General features: G+C 25.2%; 2 protein-coding genes across 2 annotated transcripts in view; both read right to left on the reverse strand.

Moving 5' to 3' along the window:
- The window catches only part of LOC101239728 (ELL-associated factor 1), a 107,418-nt gene that overhangs the window by 34,954 nt on the left and 44,624 nt on the right, over positions 1 to 27,840 (reverse strand). The gene's annotated exons all lie outside the window — the stretch shown is intronic.
- Positions 1 to 27,840, reverse strand: part of LOC100212765 (sorting nexin-7) — a 52,940-nt gene that overhangs the window by 18,009 nt on the left and 7,091 nt on the right. Inside the window, exons 2-3 of the mRNA XM_065808978.1 lie at positions 4,960 to 5,049; positions 1,618 to 1,701 (exon numbers count right to left, since the gene is read on the reverse strand). Coding sequence (XP_065665050.1) covers positions 1,618 to 1,701; positions 4,960 to 5,037 — 162 coding nt within the window. The 5' untranslated portion in view covers positions 5,038 to 5,049. The remainder of the gene's footprint in view (positions 1 to 1,617; positions 1,702 to 4,959; positions 5,050 to 27,840) is intronic.

Consider the following 27,840-nt stretch of genomic DNA (forward strand, 5'->3'; position numbering starts at 1 on the left):
TAGTCCTAGAAACTAATTATTAGGGCAGGTGAGGCTTTTAGAAACTGATTATTAGGACAGGTGAGGCTTTTAAGCTGAGTCACCAGAATAAACTCTGATATAAAAATCCACACTAGAGTGTGGAGTCCAATTGCAGGTAAGGGTGAAAGGAGCTTATGATAATGGCAATCTTCCTAGTTGTAATGTCACAATAAAAATACTCAGCCCTAATATCTAAAACAGTATAATGCCAGAAAGGGTATCCAATTGTAGAAAACTGCTTTAACTCTTACATAATGTAATATTAAATAAAAAAATGGAATTACGGAAGTCCATCAAAACCACACAAGTGTGAAACCATAGACATCAAAAAAATTTAACTTAAAAACTTTTTCATAATTTATTTTTTCTCCCCTTTCCTATCCATACTATTATGATATCGGGGTTTAAAACTATGAAAATATTTTGCAGAATGTATTAAAAACTATGAAAATATTTTGCAGAATGTATTAAAAAGGAAAATAAGTGAAAAATGCTGATTATATAAAAAAAATTGATTTGTACAGCTTTTTGAACTTGTTGTTAATTTTATGTACTTTATCATTGTCATATAGTGATTTTAATAACTTTAAATAACATTCAAAAATATTTAAATAACTTTCTTCAGAGTAGCAATTGACATCAATATAACATTTGTGTTAGGGTAGAGCTAAAAGAAAAATTTATAAATGTCTTTTTACACCCTTTATACGTGTGTTTTATATGGTAAAATAACACTAAATTAACAAAGTTAGCTTTTAAAAATTTTTTTAGGGATGTCATATGGCCAAGGAAGATTTGATGGGTTTTTTATATCAATAAAAAAGATTTCTTCAAAAGTATAGTTTAACTTAGCTGTGGTTGTTTGTTGTCTTGTTGGGAATGACTTGGTTTTAAAAAAAAAAATTTTATCACATATTTTGACATATTCATAAAATTTATATCATTCTATGAAATAATATGTTTGAGTGATTGTAAACTTTGTATCACTTTATCTACTTTAAGTAGGTTGCAACTTTTTATTGGAAAACCTACAATTTTCAATTCTGTAAGTATTTTAACTTTGATTGTTATTTTGATGTAAAACATTTTTCAAATACAACATATATATTGGAAAACACCAAATACAATGATTTTTTACTTTTTTTTTTTTTTTTCGTGGCTATGAAAACAGATGTTTTATGTAACTTTTTTAGAACTTATCACTCTCAAACCCCTCAATCTATTTTCTATATTTCTATACTTCTATGACAATACTTGTACAAATTCTAACATCATCAGGAAACCTGGCTCTTATTGCTAAAACGACACGAATTGAACTTTTCAATTAAACATTCTAATTTATAGTAGAACAATGTTGTTAATTAAACCTTCAAATTTATAGTAGTACAATGTCGACAATAAAACCTTCAAACTTATAGTATATTAACAATGTTGTCAACTAAACCTTCAAATTTATAGTAGAACAAAGTTGACAATTAAACCTTCAAATTTATAGTAGAACAATGTTGACAATAAGCAGTACATTAAAATTTAGTTCAAATATTAAAGAAAAAAAGTAATTTGAAAATTTCAAGTAAAAAAATATTTATAAATAACCTTTACATGAACTTCATAGTCAGTGTAGAGTGCTTTCCCATCTCTTATGTGAGTTCGAGGATGCAGAACATAAATATCCAAAAACTAAAGTATAAAATTCTTTGTATATATTTAAGTTAGAGGGAAAAAATCTTTATTAATACTTTTGCTAATTGGACTTCTTAAGAATACCTCAACTCTTATTTGTAATGCGAATAATAAACAAACTTTTTGAATTTAATAACAAATAAGCTTCATTTTACTACAAAATTTTTACTATTATTTTAACACATAAAAACTATTATTTTTGTTTTTATGACTTTTTGTAAAACCTGTTTTATTGTAAAGTTGTTGTTTTATAAACAAATTTAAAATATGTTATAGTATAAAGCATTTTTAATCATATCAATTATTATTATTATTATCATTATTGTTGTTGTTGTTATTATTGTTTTTATTGTTATAATAATAATTAATATTATTTTTATTATTATTATACTACTATTTACTATAATATAAGTATTATATATATATTTATACTATAATATAGTATATATATATATATATATATATATATATATATATATATATATATATATATGCAATCTCCTATTTTTATTTTTATTGTTCTATGGAAATTAAATAATTGTGTTATTTTAAAAACCACTGGAAATGTCAATGTAGATTTGTGAATAAAATATTTCCCTGTATTTAACCAGTTGTGGAATCACTACCATACCTCCAATGACTGAAGTTAGTGTTGAATTAAGTTTGTCTTGAATTAAGTTAGTTAGCATTAGGAATTTAAATGCAAAAAACACCAACAGAAAAACATATCTAGGCTTTTCTTTTCATTAAGAAACATAATGGGGAAGGGCAGTAAAACTAATGTGATTCATTTAAAATATAGCTTTCCAAATTAGTTTAATTTGATAATTTAGTTAATATCACTCTTTTATTTTGAATAAAACCGATCTAACCTACCCCTTTAAAACATGCTTAATATTTTTATTTTTGGTTGACCAATTCAGTTCTTGTATATTGTTTGTTACTGAAGTACTAAATCAGTTGTTCAATAAGTTTTTTCTCAATCAGGGTTTGTTAATAAATGGTATTTTTCATGAAGCTATCATTTATTTTACCTATGGCCATATAGTTTGCTTGTACCTAGGGCCTATGTTTCTTTGAGCAGCGGTTTGTTAAGGCTCATGTTTCAGAATTATAGAATTGAGAGAGGGTTGTAACCACAAATAAAGGAGCCTCCTTAACTGTAGCAGCCTTCATGGCCTTGGGGAAATAAATTAAAATGAAATAAAAATATGTGTGTAAAGAATTTGCTTGATAACGAGGTATGTTGTTGAATTTTGATTGGTGCAGTATTTTTTTCTCATGGTTGTTTAGGGTCTTCCATTTTACACGTAGACTTGTCAACTTTGCTCAAAACTATTAGTCAATTTTTTTATTTATTTAAGTGTTGTAATTAAGTAAAACTAGATAAATTTATTGAAAAAAATCTAAGATTAAATAAATTTTTAATCAAATTTATATGTCTATCTTTGTTATCAATTTATTATGGAGTTAAACCTAATTTTCAGAGAGCGGCCCTAAGTAAAATAGCTAGTGGCCTTAGGTACAATTAAAAAAAGTTTATTGTACCTAGGGCCACAAATTTTTAAACCCTTCTACATGATGGACTTTTATTGTTTAAGTCAATATACTTGAACTAATACAAAGTAATTAGTATAGAAATGCAATCATATCAGTTTCATCATATATAAACAAATCAGGAGCCTTGAATTTGGGCATTGAAAAAATCTGGTCCTAGGTACACAAACTTCCCCTAATATAACTAATTTTAATTAAGACCTCAGATAATCAATAACAACAAGGAGAAAATTATGCAATTTTCTCTCATATTTATTTCATTTTTATAGTAACTTTTTAAAGACATAAAATATGGAATTGCAAAATACTTAATGTCCAGATTATTAAAGTTAAAAATATCTGAAAAAGTTTCAAACACAAAAAAACCTAAAGAGATTCTTTAAATTAATAGACTGCCTGCCTGAAAGAAAAATCTCTGAGGATATATATAAATGCTACTGCATCAATCGATAAATCAGATAATATATATATTATAATAACTCTTTATATACTTGACAAATTTACAACCAACTTAAAAATTGAATTGATTATTTTTTACAAAATGTAAACTTGAAATCAGCCATATCTGACAATTCATATTTTGAAAAGATATCTTTTTACAAAGACAACCAGTACTAATATTTTAGAGATAAACATTGTTAGATCAGGCTTATTTTGTCAGACTTGTCTTTTTCCAACAGGTGGTTTCTGATTTTAATGCTTAAAATCAGAAAATTAATCTAGATAAATAAAATAATACTTGTCATTTTTTTTCTCTCACAAATATAAACTAAAACAAGTCTTTTCAGGAATGGCATGCAGACCCAGACTTTATATGACCATGCCCACAGTATTTTGTTTTAACAACTTGACCATGCCACTTTGCATGTTTTAAGTTAGTGCCCTTAAAAAAACGCTGAATAAACAAATGTATACATAATCTAAAATTAAAAATGTAAACTGGAAAAGAAAAAAAAAACTAAAAAAAAAAAAAAAATACATGACTAATTTAAAAACTTGAAATCTTAACGAATGATTAAATGAATAAAAAATGAAAAAAAAAAACAGAAAAAATAAAGGCATAAAATTAATATGTTTTTATTTTAATTTAAAAAATCGAAGTTTCAAAGTCATTTAATCCTAGCTTAATTACTTTGAAATATAATTATTTAAAAATTTGAAACTTTGACATTTTCTAATGTCTTCACAACAAATAAAACATAAAAAAAAAATTTCTGTTAGTAGGAGTAAAACCCTTGTCCAATGCCGATATATCAGTTGCACCACATAAATGACACAACTAATCAACTTATGTGCTACAACAACGTGATGATATAGGAAAAATTATAAGCTTTAAACTATTAATTGGAATGCTTTTAACTTAAAAAATATATTATATAGGTTTTATACTTATATTTTCTTTGGTTTTATTCTTTATTTATTTTATGATTCATTAAACTAGTTTCCCTTCTCAGTTTATGTTTTGTTTATTTTCAATTTTCTCTTTAAATTAGTTTGGTTTTTTAAGGACATTTTTGAAACACGCAAATTATCATTATATGCAAAAAAGTAGCCAAGTTGTCAAAAAAAAAAAAAATTGCATGCTTGGTCCTATAAGGTGTGCAACACTTTTTATTGTGCACTCCTTTCCTGAAAAGGCTTGAACTGAATATAAAAATACCAAACTAAAATACATAATCCAAATTAGAATAAAAAAACCTTGTTGTAGATTCTGTCATTTCCAACAAGATTGTCTTCATTTACAAACATACGCCAATTCATATAGGAATCCATCATGTTTTCCAATTTCTAATATAAAAATTTAAAAAATTCATATAGGAATACATCATGTTTTCCAGATATAATTTCTAATAATTAATAAGGCAAGTTCTTTTGTAATTTTGTTTCCTTGCAATTACATGAAATTATCATTTATTAAAATTTTTTTAAACAATAAATTTTTAAATATAAAAAATTTAAAAAAGTTAGGTAATGCACAGTAGGAAACAGGGAGTTGGAATAAACAAAATTAATTAATAGAAACTGGGAGTCCTTTTTTTATCTAGAGTTTTTTTTATTTAGTTCACATTTTCTTAGTTCACAGTTTGTTTGTTTTTGATTTAAGAAGATTAACTTTTAAAGTTTAAAATGTTTAAATTAGAATTTAAATATTTTACTTGAACATGTGATAAAATTTTTTGTTGTTCTTTAATTGAAAACATTTTGTAACAATATTTATACTAAACTATTTATTTATTTAAAAAAATGCAAAATGGTATGTCAAAATGAAAACAGCAAACTGGTAATATGCAAACTCTTTTGTGAACCACCTTTCTATGTTATGAAATTATTTTCATCAAAAAAACATATTAATTAAAATTTTTGATTAATTTATGTTTTTATATGTTTATATAAAAACATATAAATTAATCAAAAATTGAATAATTTATATCTTGATTTTGATGACATTCTTATTCATTTTTGACAACATTTCCACAACATTTCAATTAAGTTATTGTTGTGAGTTTTTCAATTAATCTAGTTTTGCGGTAATTTAATAAACTATCGCAAAAAAGAAAAATTAAAATAAAAACGGTAAAACAAAAGTTTTATTTATTAATAAATAAATTAAATAAATAAATTAAAATTAAATAAATAAATTAAAAACTAAAATGGCCAAAAAAATTTTATTTTAAAATAAAATAAAATTTTAATCTTAAATAAAAACACCGAACATTTTCTTTAATTTCTAAATAACATAATTATTTCTTTAATTTCTAAATGACATATTTAAAAAAAAAAAAGAAAAAAAAATCAGAGAGTTAGTTGTTGTCAAAAAAGGCAGTAGTAGACTGTTGGTAGAACTTTCTGCTCACAGTCGGTTCCAGGTACAAATTCACCCTACACCACTAGAAGTTTATTCATGCTTTGTGTTTTAACGTATTTTCAATTTTGAACAAAATTTTGTGTTTCAGAGCTTAGGGCTGAGAGTTTCAAATTTAAAAAAATATTTAAAATGAAAAAAAACTGAGTAGTCTACTCAACTGCAGCAGCCCCATCTGGAGTTTTAGTATACAAGGACCAAAACTAAAACTGTCACAAAAAATCAAATTAAAACAACGCTAACTTAAAGTAATATAATAAATATGTTATTGTGAAAACAACACTCAAAATCCAGATTATTCAATATTGCTAATGTAAAAATTAATTTATCTTTACTTTACTACACCATACAAACATCAAACAAAATATTTATGTTGTCCTAAAGTTTAATGATTAAAACATATACATGCGCATATACATACATATGTTTATTCAGAAAATTTTAAGAAGAATATTAAGGAAAATATAAAAAAAAGCATATAAACGTAACTGTAATAATTTTAAATAATTTTTTTTTTTTGAAAGACTTAAATACGATTTTAAAAATTTAAATTTAGTTTTAAAGTAATGTAAAATAGTAAGTAAAACTTAGAATGTGAAATCTAGTTTCAAAAGAATGTAAAACAGTTTTGCAAATATTTAATAAAGAAGATTTTTTTTCTTATCCTTCATTGTATTTTAATATATATAAAAGCAATAAAAATAATTTTTTTCTTTTAAAAAAGGAAGAAGTGTTTTTGTTTAAAAGAATTCTATTTAACATAAACGTTGTTTACAAATATTTTATTGGTAATTAAAAGCTCTTTATAAATTGTTTATAGTCAATTAAAAATATTAAATTAAATACGTAAAAAAAAAAAAAAAGAGTTGTGATAAAGAAACAAAAGATTATGTTAAGAAAAAAGATTGTTTTAGAAATAAATTATTATAAGGAAATATAACCTTTTTTAAATACTGAATTCAGTAATTTTTGTTGTATTAGTTTAAAAGATTTTTAACGCAGTTTAAAATTAAATTTAATTACAACATGATACTTTAAAATATGTTAATGACACAATTCAACTTTTAACAATGTAAATATTAAAAGGTGTGTTAAAGTTACATTTATTAGCGTTACCCGTTTTCATTATGCAATAATATCATCCTAAAATAGATATAGCAGTGAAAAATCTAGGACAGAAAAGGTATGTTTATATATACACTAATATTTATAAAAAATATTTAAAAAATAGATTTTTTTTTTTTTAACTCACTCCCAACAAGGCTGCAAGCAACCAACAAGTCTGCAAGCAACCACTATTAAATTGGTAGTTATTAGAAAACAACAATAGAATTAAAGAGCAAGAAAATGGTTGACAGAAGACTTGAAAAGTCAGGAAAAGATAAGGTTTAGAGAAAGTTCCAAAGGGTTGAAGTGCCAGGAAAAAATCAAGATGAATAAAAGGTTTTAGAGCTTTTAGGGACAAATATTAGATACAGTGAAAGGATGTCACTTTGTGAATGATGAATCAAGCGAGAATGAGTTTTGGTTGATCGAAATAGAAATAATAGCTCTTTTGAGCAGCGACCATGATATTATTTGTAGAAAAGAAAAAGAGATGCAACCTTATGACAATAGGAGAGAGGCACAAGCATGGCAGGTTCAACTATGTTTACAATGCGTCTTTGGACATTGACTAGAAGAGAAAGAGCCACTAAAAGAACCAGCCCAAATGACAACAGTATTCCGTACAGGGATGAATAAGAGATTTGTTGAGGTAGAGAATGGAATCAGGAATAAAATAATGGTGAGCACAAAAAAGCATCCTTAGCAGATGCTAATTTTGCAATCGATTGTATATATTGTTTCCATGAGAGATCAGTAGTGATGATGATTCAAAAAGACATAATGAAGAGGACTCAGTGAGAGAGTTGTCTTTCATTAATATAGGAATATCAACAATGTTGTGACAGTTGTTTGCAGTAAACAACTGAGTTTTGTTGGAATAAAAATTCACAAGCCACTGCAAGTTCCAATCTATTGCAGAAATGCGAAATTGGCTGCCTCTTCTAAGCCATTGAAAAAAGGCTTTTTGTCAAGACAGTCGTCAGCAAATAGAAGAACCTTAGATGTAAGGTTGTCACAACATCAAAACTATTAGTATGAATACATTTAATATTTTTAAAAAACAACTTACAGATATAGAAATTGGAGGAATTATTGAAGCTTCTAACTAAGGAGAGTCTCACAGAACCACTGGAAAGTGCTTTAAACAACAAAACTCAACTATTAGTAGATTGGTGAGGAAATATAAACGCATTTATGAAATTTTATTTTTATTTTTGTTAATTCATCTCCCCAAGGCCCAGAAGGCCACTACAGACAAGGAGGCTCTCAACTCTATAACTCCGAAACACGAAACTTGATGAACAAGGCCTCTGCGCGGAGAAACGAGTTGAGCGCGGTACTACCAAGGATGTGGTGGGGATCAAACTCGGAACCTCTCGCTTATGAAGCGAGTGCTCTACCACTACACCACTACCGCTTCAAATTAGGTAAAAAAGATTTGTTCGATCTGAAAAAAGATCTGGGAAAGCCTTAAACTTCAAAAAAAGGAACATCATTACAATCCTAATGCTGTCCAAATAGATCATAACATCACATGTTCTGAGATAAAACTAGATTTGACTTAATATCTTAAACAATATCTCATTTAATATAAGCATAAGGTGAATTTTTTGACAGAAAGCAAATAAAAAATCCCTTTGTTATTGCATTGAGCACAAAGATTGCATATGTTATTAAACATGACAAAAAGAATAATGTTTGAGGTTGTTTTAGTGCACACAAAATTGAAAAACTTTACCCGGTAAAGAACACCATTGACCAGCATTTGTATCATTTGCATCTTAATCAACTTGGATCACATATAAAAAAACTTTTTCTTAATGGTGACTACATCTTTCAACAAGATAACAATCCCAAACATACAGCATGGTTGAATAAGAGATGTCTAGAATTTAAATTGATACCAGTTGGCCAGCACAGTCTAATGATTTAAATCCAATAGAAAATCTTTGGTCTACATTGGATAGAAAATTGCAGATTATATAGCAACAAATGAAGATGAACTGTTCAGAACACTTCTTGTTGATTGGAATGGTTAACTAAAGGACTTATTAAAAAGACTTGTAGATAGTATGCCTTCTAGATGTACAGAAGTCATAAAAAACTATTAAATACTAATTAAGTACTGCAGCTAAAACTTGAAAAATACTATACAAACCCTTTTTTTTTTATCTTATGTAATATACAACATATCATATACATTTCTATAAAAATTGTCCTGAAATACTTTTAAGAAATTTTTTTATTGGGTTTCACGAACAAAAATGGGTTAGTAATTGCTCTTCTTCCATACCGATTTTCTATAAACGTTATGTGGATGATATTATCGCTCTTTTTAACTCAGAGTTTAAAGCTCAGGAATTTTTTACACATCTTAATAAACAACAAAAAAACTTAAAATTTACGATGGAAAAAGAACAAGATAATCAAATTGCGTTGTTAGATGTTTTTATCAATAAGTCTGTTTTGCTTTCCACATCAGTTTTATCACAAAAAAACATATACTGGTCTTTTACAAAAATTTTCCAGTTTTGTTCCCTATTGTTATAAAATTAGTCTTATACGTTGTTTAATTGATAGAACGTATAAAATCAACAACACATGGCTAGGATTTGATAAGGACATAAAAAAATCTAATGTTTAAAAAAATAACCGATATTCACCTAAAATAATTGACACTGAAATTAAATTATTTGTTGATAAAAAGTTAAATTCATCTGTGATAAATCATATTGATAACCATAATATAAGATACTATAAGCTTCCATTTATAGGATTTTTTTCAAGTTTTACTAAATCATTAATTAATGTTAATAAAATCATTAAAAAATATTGTAAAGATGTTATAATTAATTTAATTTCCACTACCAACAAATTACAAAATAGTTTATGTATGAAAGATCCACTTCCTAAGCTGCTCAAATCCAATGTTGTTTACAAATTTTCTTGTGCTGGATGTAATGCCAGTTATATTGGAGAAACCTCCAGACACTTAACAACAAGGATTCATGAGCATCTTACAAGTGACAAACAATCTAATATTTATAAGGATTTAATTTCATCTGTTAATTGTAAAAATCTAAGTAACTAAAATTGTTTTAAAATTTTGGATACTGCTTCTAACAAAAACAAATTGAAAATTAAACAAGCACTCCATATTAAATGGGAAAATCCATCTTTAAATAAACAAACTGTTCATTATAATTTAAATTTGTGTATCTAGTTTTTTTTTTGTTTTTTTTAATTTATTTATAATTTTATTTTTATTTTTTTGCTATTTACGGTATTATAATTTGTATCATAATTTTATTGGTTTGTAACAATTCTATTTGTCTGTTAATATTTCTCTGTAATGTCTTCAAATTTTGATTTTGTATTTATATCCAGAGTTTTAAATTGTAATTTTATCTTTTAAAAATGTAGTATGTTAACTACGAAACATGTCAAGATTAAAAAATATTGTGCTTCTCTTTAAAATATGTTCCCATTTATTGCTATTGCGTTGCTCAAGAAATATATATATATATATATATATATATATATATATATATATATATATATATATATATTTATATATACACACATACATACATATATATGTATATATATATATATATATATACATACATACATCACGTTTTATGAAACAGAATTTTGGAATAAAATTGTGCCACATTTTTTGAAGTTTGTTTTGAGTTAGCATGGTAGAGACTCGTTTTGTTGAAAAACTTTTTAGAATTTGATAAAAACATAGACTATTTTTAGAAACTAGAATAGGTAAACATTATTACTGTGTGATTTATTAAATAGCTTTATTTCTGAATTTATTGCTGTCAAAAATTTTGTTGCACTTAAAATAAAATCTAAAATTAATGTCGACAATGTTCAAATATTTTTCTGACCTATTCTTTCCTTTAAGTTTTTTATTTATTCATGCACCTGCCAAATTTCGTTGAATATTTTTTAGGCGCAGGTACTCTATTTTTAAGTGCACTATTGGTACTTAATTTATATTTTACCTAATGTCTTTTGGAAGACAGAGGGTCAACTGATTATTATTTAATTTATACTTTATTTGAAGTATAAACATTTTTCTTATTTTAATAAACTATTAAAATTCTAAAGTTAATAAACTATTTTTAATGTTTCCTTACTATAACTTAAATTTTAAAAATGTAGGATATGTTTAATGATTAAATGTATCAATTCTAACAAAAAATATAGGGAAAGTTAGACCATCACCTAAACCTTTATGTATAGCATATTTAACTTAAATAATAACAAAAAAATTATTATACAGTTTTAGCTGCTTAACAAAACAAGGTGTTCTTATTACTCTTATTCACTTGGCATCTTAAGATTAATGCACATATCAATGCTCTGGATCAACTACCTAGTGAAACAGCTGATGATTATGAAAACCATATGTGTAATGCTATGGATTTTATGGGCTTTATTTATTCTGATTTTCACTTGTGCAGCTAAAAACCTCATGATTTTGGAAAGGTATAGTGTAAGATAGTATTTGGAAAACTTCTAACTGGACCCTGAATAAAGATTTTATGTAACATCAGAACATCCAACTTTTGATCATTTTGTTTTGTAGACAGGCTGATTTGTTTAGAAAATTTCATAGCCCAAATATTTTAGAATCAGTAACAAGTTTATGTTCCATTGATGAAGGGCTTCTTAAAATGAATTTTGCAGTGGAAGATATTTTAAATAGATAATATAACAGATATTTTTCACTTACTATTACAAAAATATTTTAGGAGGAGAAAGCAAGTACAAAGCTTCAAAATATAGAGAGCGAGAAGTTATTAGGTATGCTTAGCAATATCAAAGTATGGACCTCTAATGCAACAATTTGCAATTTCAAGTCTAGACCTAAGTTTAAGAGAAAAGGAAGTTAAATGGTGAAATAAATTTTTAGTAACGCATCTCTAATATTAAATCTCTAAATTAAAATTTCTTTAAAAAAACACTTTTTTTCTGAAAAATGTCTCAGTTTTTTATAGTTAAGATGGTTGCCTGATGCAACACCAAGCCACCATCTTTACTGCAAAAGTGTCTTATGAAATATTGAAGAGCCACATAAGATTTCAATAGAGCAATAAGAGTTCAATGTAAATTTGTAGCCCACTATTGCACCTATCTATTGATACCAAGTTTTTTCGATAAGAAGTAACAAAGTTATGACAATTTTAGTTAAGAAAAATTTGTTTCTTTAACAAATCTATATAGGTATTCACGAAAGTTTAAACGATTGCAGAATTTTTATCAAGAATGTTTGGTTTTTGATTAATAAAAAAAACCTGTAAAATCGAATTAATTTGTTTTATTTATTAAAGAAAAAGTAATTAGCTTTAAAATGAATATAAACACATATAAAAATTTTAATATTTAGTTAGAAAAAAACAATTACAAAAAATCATATAGGAAAAATAAGAAGCACAAAAGTTTAAACGAATTGCAACATTCGAACAAAAAATTACGTTTGAACAAAAAATGAAGCAAAAATGAAAAAAAAAGCAAAATTTATATTTAAAGTGTCCTCCTTTGCTTTTATAGAAAAGATAAACTTGTTTATACATTGATTAAACTAATTTTATGCACATCACACGAAGTATGTCAGTAGATTGTTAATCCAAGACCAAATATTTTCAATTGAGTTGAAATCTGGTGATCTAGGGCACCAGGGCATCATATTGAACTTTGTCCAACAATGTTCATCTCAATACCTTTGTCCAACAATGTTCATCTCGCAAGCACTCTGCTAACTTTTGGATTATTTTTTGACTCGTTGAAGATTTGTGCTAGCTTTTTGTAGCTGAGTCTGGGGATTTCTCTGCTTATTCTGAATATACCACTTTTGTCACGGTTGCTGAGTTTGGATGGTCTCCCAGTTCGTGGCATGTTGGAGACGCCCTTGGTAAGTTCCCAGGTTTTGATGGTTTTTCGAACGCAATATTCAGAAACGTGAAATGTTTTGCCTATTTGAACATTTGTGTGATTTTTTGTCCTCGCCATACCAATAACTTGCCACTTGATCTCACTAGAAAATGATTTTCGACCCATTTGCACGCAATTGAAATTAATTTGAAATTTACAATATTTCAAGTTGATTTTTAATGAATTAAAAGCTGCCTGATGATGTGTGATGAATTTTTTGATTGTAAACTACTCATTTTTATTCTCTACTCAACTTTATTTTAAAATGAAAAAAATTTTCGCACCGGAAAAAAACATTTAAATCTCAACGAAAATTATGCAATCTTCACTTAACTGAAAAGCACCACATAATAACAAAAGGTAGCAGGTTTAACGTCATTAAAGTGGACACTACATAGTATTTTCGTGATTAATTTTTTTTTGTTAAGATTGTTTGTAACATTTGATAATCACCTTACAACATGAAACTCGAAGTTATGCTTCTTTAATTGTTTTAATATTTTTACATAACATAAATTGCTTAATTCTTACATAATATAACTTACTAAATTCTGTTTTAAGCACTTATTAAGCATATATTAAGTATAAATGCATATTTAGATAACATATCTGACGTCACACAGAAATAGCCTGCTACCAAGGGCTTCAAATATACTGAATCAACTATCTTATAGCCTGTTACCATCGATTCTCTTATAGCCTGCTGCCAAAAAGGAGTGCTGCTACATCAACTGAGGGTATTCAAGGGTTGATTTAAGCAATCACCAAAATTAAATATTTGGAAAAATATCTGGTCTTCAAAATTTTAGTTTATGCAAAACCGTGTACTTAGTTTCATGGAGAGAATTAACTTGAACTTGTTAGCGCAAAAAGTTATATAAAAAAAACTTTAAACTTTTGACTAAAAACTGCATTATAAAAGTAATAATACTATAATAGCGTTATTACTTTTATAATGCATTTAACTACATTCTTGCTAAAAAAAAAAAACTAAAATTTTTTAGATAGTTTTTAGATATTGCAATTCACAATCACTTAAATCAATCCTTGGTATATATATTATATCAGGGTTGGACAGGAATAGCGTGTGATTGCACGCTGTAACTGACCACTTTACTTATATATACATGTATTTTGTTGATTAATGTAAAGGTTTTGAAGTATTTTGTAATGTGTTAATCTTACTATTTTTTTTAAATCTTTTAAATATTTTATTTCAAATTTTTTTTTAAAACTTTAAAAAAAAAATGTTTTTACAATAAAATGTAAAAGATAAAAACATATAACACTTTTTAATAAAAATTTATTAAACAGTCATTATAAGTAATTTTAGAGGAGCCACTTTTTATCATTTTTTAATATTTAAACAAATCTAAAAATATTGTTTAATTTTTTAGAATAAAAGAAGTAATTAATGTCATTAAAACCTCTTATGAAGTTTGAATGACGATTACATAAAAAAAGTTTGAATGACAATTATGTTAGCACTATTTATCAATATTTATTATATTTAAATTAAATTTATTATGAAATGTTAATAAATTTAAATTTATTTTATGAAATTTGATTTTAATTATTTTTTTTAATATAAAATGCTCCATTATACAATTTTTTTTTACTGCTGAAATTTCAAAACAATGTTAAAGTAAAGAAAATTCTTTTTAATAAATTTAATTCAAGTCACTTAAAAATGTTTGCTTTACATTCAACTATTTTGTTTATTTATTTATAGTTTCAAAACAATAATTTTTTTTTATCCTATTACAAAATTACTAATATACAAAAGTGCTTAATACACTTATAACTGCATATAAATGCATTGCTGGATTAACTATAATCAAGCCTGTTGGAAAAATTATTTTAGAAAATTTTTTTAGTAAACTTTATATAACAATTTTATGAAAAGATGATTTTTTTAGCTTGATGTTTTGAGCAAAAATTTTTCCATTATCATTAACTTTTTTAAATAATCATAGAATGAACGTTGATTAGAAATGATTTACTAGTTTATGGAAAGATTTGATTCTTTTTATTTATTTTTCAACCATTAAGATATTCACCCATAAACAATTGCCCTCATTAAAAAAAAAACTAATTGTGAGAAAGCAAGCATAAGAAGATAATGTTGTGCGTGCTTTAAAATGAATGTTTTAAGAAATAAATAGTATAAGTTTTTTTAAATAAAGAAATTTTTTTTTTTTTTAAACAACATTTGAATTTTTATTATTTTTATTACAACAATATTGTTTAATTTAAATATATTTAAGAAATATTTGATAAAGATACTTATATAAGACTTTAAATAATTTTTTTATGCGGTTTAAAATTAAATTTAATTACAATAATCTAAACTTTAACTATGTTACGCAACAAAGTCTCATAACAAAATCTATATATATATATATATATATATATATATATATATATATATATATATATATATATATATATATATATATATATATATATATATATATATATATCAGGCCTTATTAAGAAGCGTTACGCAGCTCGCATTTTGCTTGCGAAAAGGCGATTTGCCTACGCGTTCAGCAGTTTTGCGCTACGCAAAAACTTATATCTTTTAAAATATTTAAATTATCTTTTGATTGTCGTTAACGTGACGTAATATAACGTTTATTCAGAAGAAATAAAGTCGTAAGTAAAAGCATTTAACCGCAATTGTAAACTAATAGATTTTTTGTTAAAGAAACAGTTTGTTTCATAATTTTTTTTGTTGTTGTTAAAAATTAGTTAAAAAAAATAAAGTGTTTTAAGTTTTATCTTAAGGAATTAAATATAAAAATTCCTTTTAAATATAAAAATCATTTTTAGTCATAATAGTTTAAAAAATGCACGATTTATTTTGATGTAAATATTTTATTAATAAGATATTTTGTTTATTGTTAATTCAATAACATAAAGTTTTAAAGACGTTCGTTTAATTTATGAAAAAAAATTATGATCACGAATATGTTATCGGTAACTGATAAATAACAAAAAAAAAACTCTTTATCGTTTAAAAACATTATTAAAAAGAGTTCACAAATTAAATAAGAAAAAATTTATTAACAGTTAATAAAATAACCAAAAACCAACTGTAAAAATCATAAGAAAATAAACAAACATTATATTACGTTTCATGAAAAAAATATTTTTTTTTTCAAAATAAAATTTAGTTCATATTTTAAAAAAATAATAAAAATGATTTTTTAAATAAGAACTTAGATTTTATTTGTAACTTTTGTTATAGTGAGAAAAAAACAAACTGTATAATTTTTAACGCGTTAATAAAATAACTTTAATTACAATGCGGTACTTGAAAAGACGCTAGTGACGCAATATAACTTCTAACGATGCAAAATATATTTGCTCAGTTGAGTTACTTAAAACTGCGTTACGCGTTTTCGCTACACAGCGAAATCTCATAACAAGGCCTGATATATATATATATATATATATATATATATATATATATATATATATATAATATATATTATATTATAAAAAATCCTTTTATTGTATGCTTTTGAATGATACACATCTCTTCACATTCAGATTTATTATACCATTTAAGCCTTTCAGTGTGTTTTCTAAGTAAGGAGCAAACACATATATACATAGTTTTCAAGCTTCGATTGGGCCATGCCATCTACACATTTTTCACATAGCTTTAATTATTTCCTATTACCTGTCTATTCCTGTATGTTTTTTATCACCAACCTTTTAGCCTAATTTTGTAATTTTAGATACCTGTTGCTTTTTAACATTCAGCTCTGTGCACTTATTTCTACCCACCCCCTAAATTTTGGTCTTCTATGTTATTGGTGAACAATTATTAATAACTACTGATAATAATTGCATATAATTAATAATATTTATTATTAATAATTGTTTGCATAAATTTTACTAATAATATAATAGACCGAAAGGAAGGGGGCGGGTAAAAAAATAAAATTTTTTTTTGGAAATAACGAGGTTCGAACCACAAACATTCTGTGCACATAGTAGATGCCTTGTCAAAATAAGCTAAACATTCATATACTATAGAACAAATATATATAATTATATAATAAAAAAAGTTATACATAAAAATATATACATGCATTACATAGATGTATTCATATAGGGATAATATACTCTTGTTACATTAAAATTATACAAATGTATTTTACAAACTGATAGCAATTTATACTTTCCTCTTTTAAAAAAAACAAAATACAGTAAAATCCTTTTTTTTTAATGTTGACTTAAAACTGGGCGGACGTATATTTTAGGCAGCCCCCTTTAGTAAGTCTGTAAAAAAGTCTTATACGAAACAAATATTGTTAAAAACCATACCCTAACCAAACCCTAACCCTGACCCTTAGGGTTAGGATCAGGGTTTGGCTTAGGATTTGGTTAGGGGATGGCTTTCGATAAAATAAACTTTATTGTTGGGTTCAGGATAAGAGTATAGTTTTCAATAAATGTTATGCATAAAACATGACTTGTTTTTTAAGGACTAAAGACTGAAACATATGTCTGCCTAAAACTGTTTTTTGTTTGCTTTGCTTTATTCAAATTTTTTGCTAACAACCACTTCAAAAATAAAAAATAAAAACAGTACAAAAATTAGCTAAATTAATAATTAATTTTTTTCTATTTAAATTTTCTTTATTTTCCTACTATTTTATGATGGGACCAAGTTGTCTAAAATAAAAAACTCATGCACAGTCATACAAGGAAAAAAAACCGCATGTGTTTCCTGGAAAGGCTTAATAAATGTCTTTAAATGAAAAAATTATATCAACTTTTTAAATAAACAATTTAATTATTATTTCTTTTGTTTATGTTAGTGTGAAGAATTGTTAAAAAGAATCTTTTTTTAACTTTTAAATGTGTGCATTTATTAAACAATCATTAGATGTAAGTTGTTACTTTAAAAAGGATTTTGCATAATATTATATTATAAAAACTTTAGTAAAAATAAACCATTCAAAGTTATTCCAAACGTAATTTAAATAATCTTATTGTTATAGTTTATCATAATTTTTTGTTTGTTTGTTTTTTAGTTTTAGTTAAGTTTTTTTTTATTTTGGTTATTTTTTTTTTACAATGATTTATTTTCTTCTTTTACTATAAGGTTTTTTTAAGTTTCATCATAGTTAAGATAATTTTTCAGCACATTTTTAAAATGTATACAAATTTTAAAAACATATTAACAGCCATGGTCAAGTTTTCAAAATCAAATAGTATTTGCGTGGTCATATTATGGTGTGAAATCACGCGCCTTCCTGGCCAAACACAATTAGTCAAAAAGTTTCTTGCATAAACTGTAGTTTTTAAGAGAATGCTAATAAACCAAACCAGAAAAAGTTTAAAAACTTGAATAACTTTTTTTTTTTTTAATGATAGATTGCTTGCTCAAACCAAACCCTCAGTTAATGTACTTCTTTGTAGCAGCAGGCTATGAGATAGTTGATATGGCAACACTCCGTGCATGTTTTAAAAACATGTTTTAAAAAACAAAAACACTATTAATTAAAAAAACTTTCTAGTTATAATTATTGCGATTTTTTAAAAAACAATAAAACCTAATGTCCCACATTATTTTTTTGTTTTAACCTTTAGACAAAATTAAAGTGTAGCTTAATTGTTGAAGTTGCTTAAATATATGTAAATATATGTAAATATATATATATATATATATATATATATATATATATATATATATATATATATATATATATATATATATATATATATATATATATATATATATATATATATATATATATATGTATGCGGTAGGTGTGTAGATCAACTTGTTTCTCCATGCAGCAGCCTTGTTCATCAAGGCTGCTGCGTGGAGAAACAAGTTGCATCTGTTTCGGAGTGATAGAGTTGGGAGAGGGTTATAACCACAAGTAGCCTCCTCATCTGTAGTGGCCTTCTTGGGCTTGGGGAGGTGAACTACAAAAAAAAAAATATATATATATATATATATATATATATATATATATATATATATATATATATATATATATATATATATATATATATATATATATTCATATATATATGTATATATATATATATATATATATATATAGGCTTTGTTTTAAGCTCCTTATTTTGACATCATAAAACTAACTTCTTTTTTTTATTTAAGGATATTAACTTTTTTAACTACCGCAATAAGATAAATTACAAATCTAGAAGTGTTATTTTCTAAATGTATATGTTGTGGAATCTCTATTTATTTTCATTTTTTTTTTTGTTTTTTAATATTAAATAATTAAATTTAATTTTAAAAAATTAATTTATTAATTTGTAATAAATAAATTAAATTAATTTTAATTTATTTATTAAAATAAATAAATTAAAATTAATTTAATTTATTTATTACATTTTTTATTATCATTTAACATAAAATAATTTATTTCTTTTGTCAACATTTATATAATTTAATTAAAATATCTTAATATTTTTTTCATTATTTTTTAAAAATGCAACTTTGCAACTTTTAAAAAATTTTTACTTTAAAAAAATTATTAACAAACAAAAAATACTACTTGTTGCAAAGAAAAAAAACTCAAGTTATTCAAACAAAGATTTGGCAAACAAAGATTTAAATAACAATTATCAAAAATATATACCATTGTGCTTTCACTTGCCTCAAGGCAAAAAAGTCAAATGCATGCTTTATGAATATTTTTGATGCAGTGTTATAAGTTATAATATGTTTACAAGGATTTTATTTTTGTAAAAAATAGAAGAGGAAGAAAAATCGAGAAAAAAAAAAACTAATTCAGTTTTTCAAATAACTTTTTTATTCAAAATTCTTTCTAAACTATAACAAAATTCCTGTTTTCACTTTTTTGATATCACACAATCTGTCAATTATATAAAGCTGATGTAACTTTTATAAAATATTATTTTTCTAAATTACATTGTTATTTTTCTAAACTGTTTTTTTTTTTATTTATTTATTTTTAAATTGGGTACTTATTTTAGAAGATGTTATATTGTGTATACTTTTTTTAAACACCATATAACATCTTCTTTTTTTTTCTTTTGCTAAACATTTTTGATGGCAAAGTAAGAATAATAAAAATAAAGTTTTCTTGTTTTTTTAACTTATTACATTTGTAAATTGCGCAAATATCAAACATAATTTTTATGCCAGTTTACACTTTAAAACAAAGCCTATATATATATATATATATATATATATATATATATATATATATATATATATATATATATATATATATATATATATATATATATCAAATCTTGGATAGGGGCAGACACCAATATGACCCTCCCCATCAATATGGATCCGCCCTTGAATTAGCCTAATTATTCATAGGATGGAATGATAAAAATTGATAAGGCTTAAATAAATTTTTTTTAACTTTACTTTAAAGTTAATAATTTAAATTATTTGTACATTGTTTTAATTTTCATTTCTTTAGGGTGGTTATTATTTTCAGCAACGAAATTGGATAAAGCAAAACAAAACAAAAAAGTTTTTTTTTTTTGCTTTTTTCACCAAAAATTTTATATTTTGCATGGGCTTTATTTTGCCCGTGTAAACTGATTTGCACGAGTGTGAAGACGGACACGGGCTATTGCCTGCCATTTCTGGTGAAGCCTGCATGTATCTACCTCATAGGCTTTACTTTTACATCACTTTTTCAACTATATAAATATATTACTTGTTTGTTATAAAATACACATGTAGCTTATTTGGATAAGGTGTTAAATTTATACAAGGAATGTCCGTGGTTCGAATCCCACCACTATCCAAGTTTTCATCGTTTTTTTTTTTTAAATCCTGCTGCTTAGCTTTCACCGTAAAGTATTGAAACCCTTAATATAATAAAAATTGCAAACAGTTATGACCAAGTTGTTTATATAAAAAACTTTTTTGTGGACAAACAAGATGAAAAACTGCACACGTCTCCTGGGAAGGCTCGATTCATATTACCTGAAGACTTTTTTTTTTTTTCAAGGACAGCAAAATTAATTCTCTACAACTTTACATCTCAATAACAAGTTCATATTTAGCTACTTTTTTTTAATAATTTATTTTTTACAAAGCAACACAAAAAACATACAGGAAAAGGTTGTAAAAAAATATTAATAAATAAAAAAAGGTTGTAAAAAAATATAAATAAATAAAAAAAGGTTGTAAAAAAATATTAATAAAAATTTTTTTTTTTCTTGACATTTGCATAATTGAGTTAAAAAACTTCATTAATTTAATTACTTTATTAAAGGTTTATTATTTTAATAATGATTTTGTTATGAAAGGAAAGATTATTTTTCTAAACTTCATTTATTAAAATTATATCGCAGTATATATCATTTATTAAAAAATAGCTGTGATTCAACTTGTGTTATAAAAAAAAAAATTTAACTTACGTTTTGTGAAAATTTTTGATGCAGTTTTATTTAAAATTTATTTTGAGTATAAAAAAAGGACAACTGAAAAAGCAATTGCGATAAAAATTAGCATATTTTTTTTTTAAATAAATTTAAATATTGAACAATATTTAGTAATATTTTTAAATAAACTTGACTATTAAGTTAAACCCAAGCGTTAACTCTAATTTTAATAAACTTAAATATATTTTTTAAATCAAAATTAAATTATATATTTTTAAAATCTAAATTAAATTACATATCTTTTTTATCAGAATAAAATTATACATTTTTATCAAATTAGTTTTAAGTTGAATCATATATTTTTTATCAAAATTAAATTATATTATATACCTTAAGCTTGAAGCAAAGATCATAATAATCAATCGTTACAATAAAATAAAAACAAAATAAAAATAAGCTTTTAATTTTATTAGAGTTTTTTTCATTAGTAAATAGTGCTTATATCTAACATAATTGTCATTCAAACTTTTGTAACAAATATTTTTACGTAATTTTTTTTTCAAAAGTTAATGTGATTTTTTAAAAAATCAATTACTTCTTTTATCTTACCACTTATAGAACAATTTAAAAGTTAAAAAATGATAATAAGTCGCTTAACCAAAATCGCTTACTGCTTACGTAAAATTGCTTAAGCTGTACATAATTCACTATATGCGTAATGCTTTAAAACAAGGCATATATACATATATATATATATATATATATATATATATATATATATATATATATATATATATATATATATATATATATATCAGGTCTTGTTACGAGATTTCACTGCATAACAAAAAACGCATAATGCATTTCAAAGTAACTCAACTCAGCAAATATATTTTGTATTGTTAGAAGTTATATTGTGTCACTAGCATATTTTCAAGTACCGCTTTGTAAATTAAAATTATTTTATTAACGCGTTAAAAATCATAGACAGTTTTTTTTCCTCACTATAACAAAAGTTACAAATAAAATCTTAGTTCTTATTTGAAAAATCATTTTTATCATTTTTTTTTCAAATATGAACTAAATTTTATTTTGAAAAAAATATTTTTTTCATAAAACGTAACATAATATTTGCTTATTTTCTTATAATTTTACAGATGGTTTTTGGTTATTTTATTAACTGTTAATAAATTTTTTCTTATTTATTTTTTAAACTCTTTTTAATAGTGTTTTTAAACAATAAAGAGTTTTATCAGTTACTGATAACATATTCGTGATCATGGTATATATATATATATATATTAGCCCTCGTCATTTCCGCAAAATTTTTGATTATTGAAGGTTGTCATTTGATTTCTGGTGCATTTTGATGAGTACATAGAAAAAAATCTTATTCATATTTATTTAAAAATTTATTCCCTACCTCCTCCAGTGCATTGAAGTTTTAAGACTTTTCTTGAAATCTCCTTATTTTATGCTACTAATGTGCCAACTTAGTTTGCGCATTTATTTAGTCGATTTTTGCAATTAAACAAAACTTTCAGGAAACAATCATATTTTAATGTTCCATCAATATATTATCGTAATTTTATTTATAGATATAGTTTGAAAATCTAACAATTTATTTTCTTTCAACTATTGCTTTTTTTTTTTTATTAAAAACATTTGAATCACAAATACAGACTCGAAAACATAATAATCACTTTATCACTTTAATATTATACAATATGGTTAGTCAAAATGTTGTTTTAAAAGTTAATCAAATTTTTTTTGGTACTAACTAAATGTTTTGCTCCATGTTCTGCTATTGACAGAAGAATATCTTGCTTCAACACTTCATTTAGGCACACTTTTGAGTAGTTTTGAATAAGTTTTAGCGCTCTTTCGGCAGGATCATTTAATACATGCAGTTTATAAACCCTATCCTTAAATCGTCTGTAAGTGCTGTATTTTCCCCATTCCTTACAACTAACTTGACACCATTCAAGATCGTTCTTTGTAAATCCAACATTCTCAAAAACCAACCAACTCATGGCTCCTACAAATGATGACAGATTAAAAGTATTTGGATTTTTGGATTTTTGCCAACATTCTGTTTAGAGAAGTATTTGTATTTTTGTATTTTTACCAACATCTTGTTTAGAGTCAGAGTTAAACAGCTTTTTAGCAACACTTTCTCTAACTTCGGGCATTAGTTCCTTGTCAGCTATGGAGAAAATAACTGTTCTCTGGTTATGGTACCAATGATGTTGTTTCATCACATCAACGCATGCTTAGGCAATATCAGATCTTTTAATTTTATAATTTTCCATACCTTCGATTGCTTGTAAATACATATCTGGAGCCATATATGCAAAAGGAGCTTTTAAAAACTAAAAAGTATAAATAATACCAACAAACTCAGCAAAAACTGTAAAACCTGATATATTGTTTGCAGAAAAAAGATTTGAATCAAGCTGTGGACTAAGAAGGCAAAGTACAAAATTATAGATTGATTTTGCAAGATATTTTGCATGATGGAAGGCACCAGGTAGTAAGCGACTGGGGCTAGGTTTAATAACACATACCCGTGACTGGGGCCAGGTTTATGACCAGGGCTGCATTAATATTGATAGATCCTAAAAAATGTTATTTTTAATTAAAATTTATGACATGAGTTTTATTTAAAAACAATATTTTATAGGATCTATCAATTTTAATGCAGCCCTGGCCGGGTTTATGACTGCATTAATAGGACTGCATTAATAGTGATAGATCCTATAGAAGTATTGTTTTTAATTATAACTCATATCATAAACTTTAATTAAAAATAACATTTTTATAGGATCTATCAATAATAATGCAGCCCTGGTCATAAAAATATTTCCTTTCCTAATAATAAGTCTTAACAGTTTAAAATATTTTCATCTCACCTTATTTTCAATAAATGTTCCACGGTTACTTTTCCAGTCAAACTTGTTCATACTCTCATAATTTATTCCTATAGCAAACATTTTATCCCAGTTATTGTGTAACATTTTAAATGTATTGTCTGTAGGTCCGGTTGTAACTTTGCCTGTGGCTTTTTCTATTTCTTTAGCTCGGAGTTCTACAACATGGTGTCTACGTGCTAAACAAATTAGTGGTTTTCCTCTCCATCTCAATAATTGACACTGCTCCATTAATCCATCCAGTATTACTCGCAGTTGTATCAAAGGATACACTATCAACTGATTTGAAAAAATTCCATTCATTTTTTATTGCAGTAGCCAGGGTTTTTCCACACCCATCATCCTTTTTTATTGCAGTAATCTGGGTTATTCCACACCCATCAGAAATTCCAATTAATCCAATAAGCCGGAGCTAATTGAGATCTGGTGAGCTTACAATTACTGCCAACCTTTCCACATTTTTGCCATGATTAAGATCATCTGTAATTTTTTGTGTGTCCGTGTGAAGAGTCAGAGATAAATGTATAGCTTTTGAGATAAAAGATTTCTTTATTTTAATTCCTTCAATGTTAAGACCATTTTGTTACGTCTTCTTTAAGTTGTTTCTGGTAGTGAAAACTTATTCAAATCTCCATTGCCTGCATTTATGATACTTGCAATTATAGCTACCAGACCTGTTAAAACAAGTTTATCTTTTTGCAACAATTGATGTTGATTTAATTATATCTTTAAGCAAAGAAACCATTACAAAACTGTCAGTCTTTTTCTTTTTGAATTGTATTCTTGAAAGTCTATATCTAACTCATCTGACTCTACAAATCCAGTATCAGAATGTTTTTGAAGACTTGATTGAAAAATGTTGTCAGACGATTGTATACCTATCATTTTCGCTTGAAATTGATTTGTTTTTGCAATATTTCTTTTTATAAACTTTTCATAACTTTTGTCCTTATGATCCATTGACCACTTTCGCAAGCTTTTTTGGTTGTCCAAAAACATACAACCTTCTTTTCTGGTTGGAAGTGATTTAGTTTTATCTTTCATTATTATGTCAATAACATCTGAAGGAGAAATAGTCAGAAAAAAATTATTCATTTTTTCCCGAAATTCTGTGCGCAATTTTTTATACCCAACAGATACTTTATTTGTGTTTGCTTGTAATCTACTTCTGCAATTTTCCAATTCCATAATGTTATTCCTATAAGATATATGTATAAGTTAAAAAGTAAAGTTAATTACTAGCATTTTATCATATTTATACAAATATTATTTCCATCAAAATTAGAAATTAAAAGTACTATTTATACCTCATTTGTTTGATACAATATTGGAATTGAAGCCTTTTCCCATATATTAACTAAGGCTCTAGTAACACACATCAAGCTGTTCTCTTTCATCTGACAACCACCAGATTTGTTACATTTAGGTGTAGAAAAAATTTTAGAAAGGGGGAAGGAAAAATGTCCTGAAGTCTAGCAGAGTTTTTTTTTTTTTTTGTTAATTCACCTCCCCAAGACCCAGAAGGCCACTAAGACGAGGAGGCTACTTAATTGTGGTTATAACCCTCTCTCAACTCTATAACTCCGAAACACGAACCTTGACGAACAAGGTCGCTGCGCGGAGTTAAGCGCGGTACTACCAGGGATGTGGTGGGGATTGAACTCGGAACCTCTCGCTTATGAAGTGAGCGCTCTACCACTACACCACTACCGCATTTAGAAATTGATGTCATAAAGTATTTTGTATAATGAAGATATCCAAGCACTTCTGGTTTTGTTGGCAGCTTACTGTCAGGTAGCTTTTCAATGGTTTTTTCTACCAAAAAAACCTTTCTTGATCTTGTTTGAGACATTACATATATTTTTCCAAATTCCAGACAATAGTAAGTACAATGTTTAATAAAAAAATTCCTTATATATGTTTACAATGTTCTAGAGATATAAATTAAAATCGTGCATGAACAAAAACTTGAATTATACATATGGTAAAACTAGTAATAAACCTGTTTTATTGTAAGATTTTTAATATTTAGGATTTCCCAAGTGAGTATTTTATGTTAAATTTTAAGTTTAATTTATTAAGTTGTCTTGAATAAGTTATTTAAAATACTAGGGTAAACAATATTTTTTGCTAAAACAAGGAGGTTCGAAGAAAATGTTGAAAATTTCAATAGACTGGAGGAGATAGTAAACTCAACTTAAAAAAAAAGTTTACAGGGGCTAATATATATATATATATATATATATATATATATATATATATATATATATATATATATATATATATATATATATATATATATATATATATATATATATATATATATGTAAATTATGTAAGTGTATTTTACAAATAGAGTGCTCAATGTTCTTAAAGAACAGAGCAATAATAAATTAGTAAAAAACATTTATCTAACTTTTATCTTCTACTTTAAGTTTCACCATTGCTGGATCCTCAGGAAGAGTTACTAAATCTCAAAAAAAATTCAATTTATAAAAAAAAATATTTTACAGGAAGTTATAAATTATTATAAAAAAATTTTTAATTACTATATTTTTTTGTTAATGGGAAGTTACAGAAAGTAACTATTAAATAATTTTCTTTGGAATGGGGATAGTTTAATTTGGTCATTTGTTTTTATAATTTTTTAAGAGGTATTTATTTTTGTGCCTACATTTAGAAATTAATTCAGATTTTTTATTTAATAAACTTTATTGATTTAAATGAGTAATTATTTCAAATTTTTCTTGCAAACATAGCATACATTTTTTGGAAATGTTAAAACTATAAAATTTCAAAACATATATAATGAATTCCAAAAACAATTAAAACTAGACATTAATAATATAAAATTGAACCCTAATATTTTAGCTTTTGCTGGCAAAACAAGTAACATTTACCAAATTACCCCAAAAACTCATCAAAAAATACTGCGCGATAATATTTCTAATAATTATACAAAAGCACCAAAAAACTTGAAAAACGCCATTAATTTTGAAGCTTAAAACATCGCCAAAAATATTAATTTAGATGCGAGAATTGAATCAATTGCACCAGCGCAAGCGTTTGTTTCGCTATAATATCACAAACCAAATTTTCAAAATAAACTCCCTTGTAGGCTACTAGTACCCTCAAAAAGTGAACTAGGGTACGTTAGTAAAATAAAACTAGACAAAATTAATAACTCTATTCGGAAAAAATTAGGTTTACATCAGTGGAAAAATACCACTGATGTTATAGATTGGTTTTCTAAAATTAACAATAAAAATGAATGCACATTTATACAATTTGATATTATTGATTTTTACCCCTCAATTACAGCAGAAATTTTAGATAAAACAATAGAAT

This window comes from Hydra vulgaris, chromosome 11 (assembly GCF_038396675.1).
Source record: "Hydra vulgaris chromosome 11, alternate assembly HydraT2T_AEP".
Taxonomy (NCBI): Eukaryota; Metazoa; Cnidaria; class Hydrozoa; order Anthoathecata; family Hydridae; genus Hydra; species Hydra vulgaris.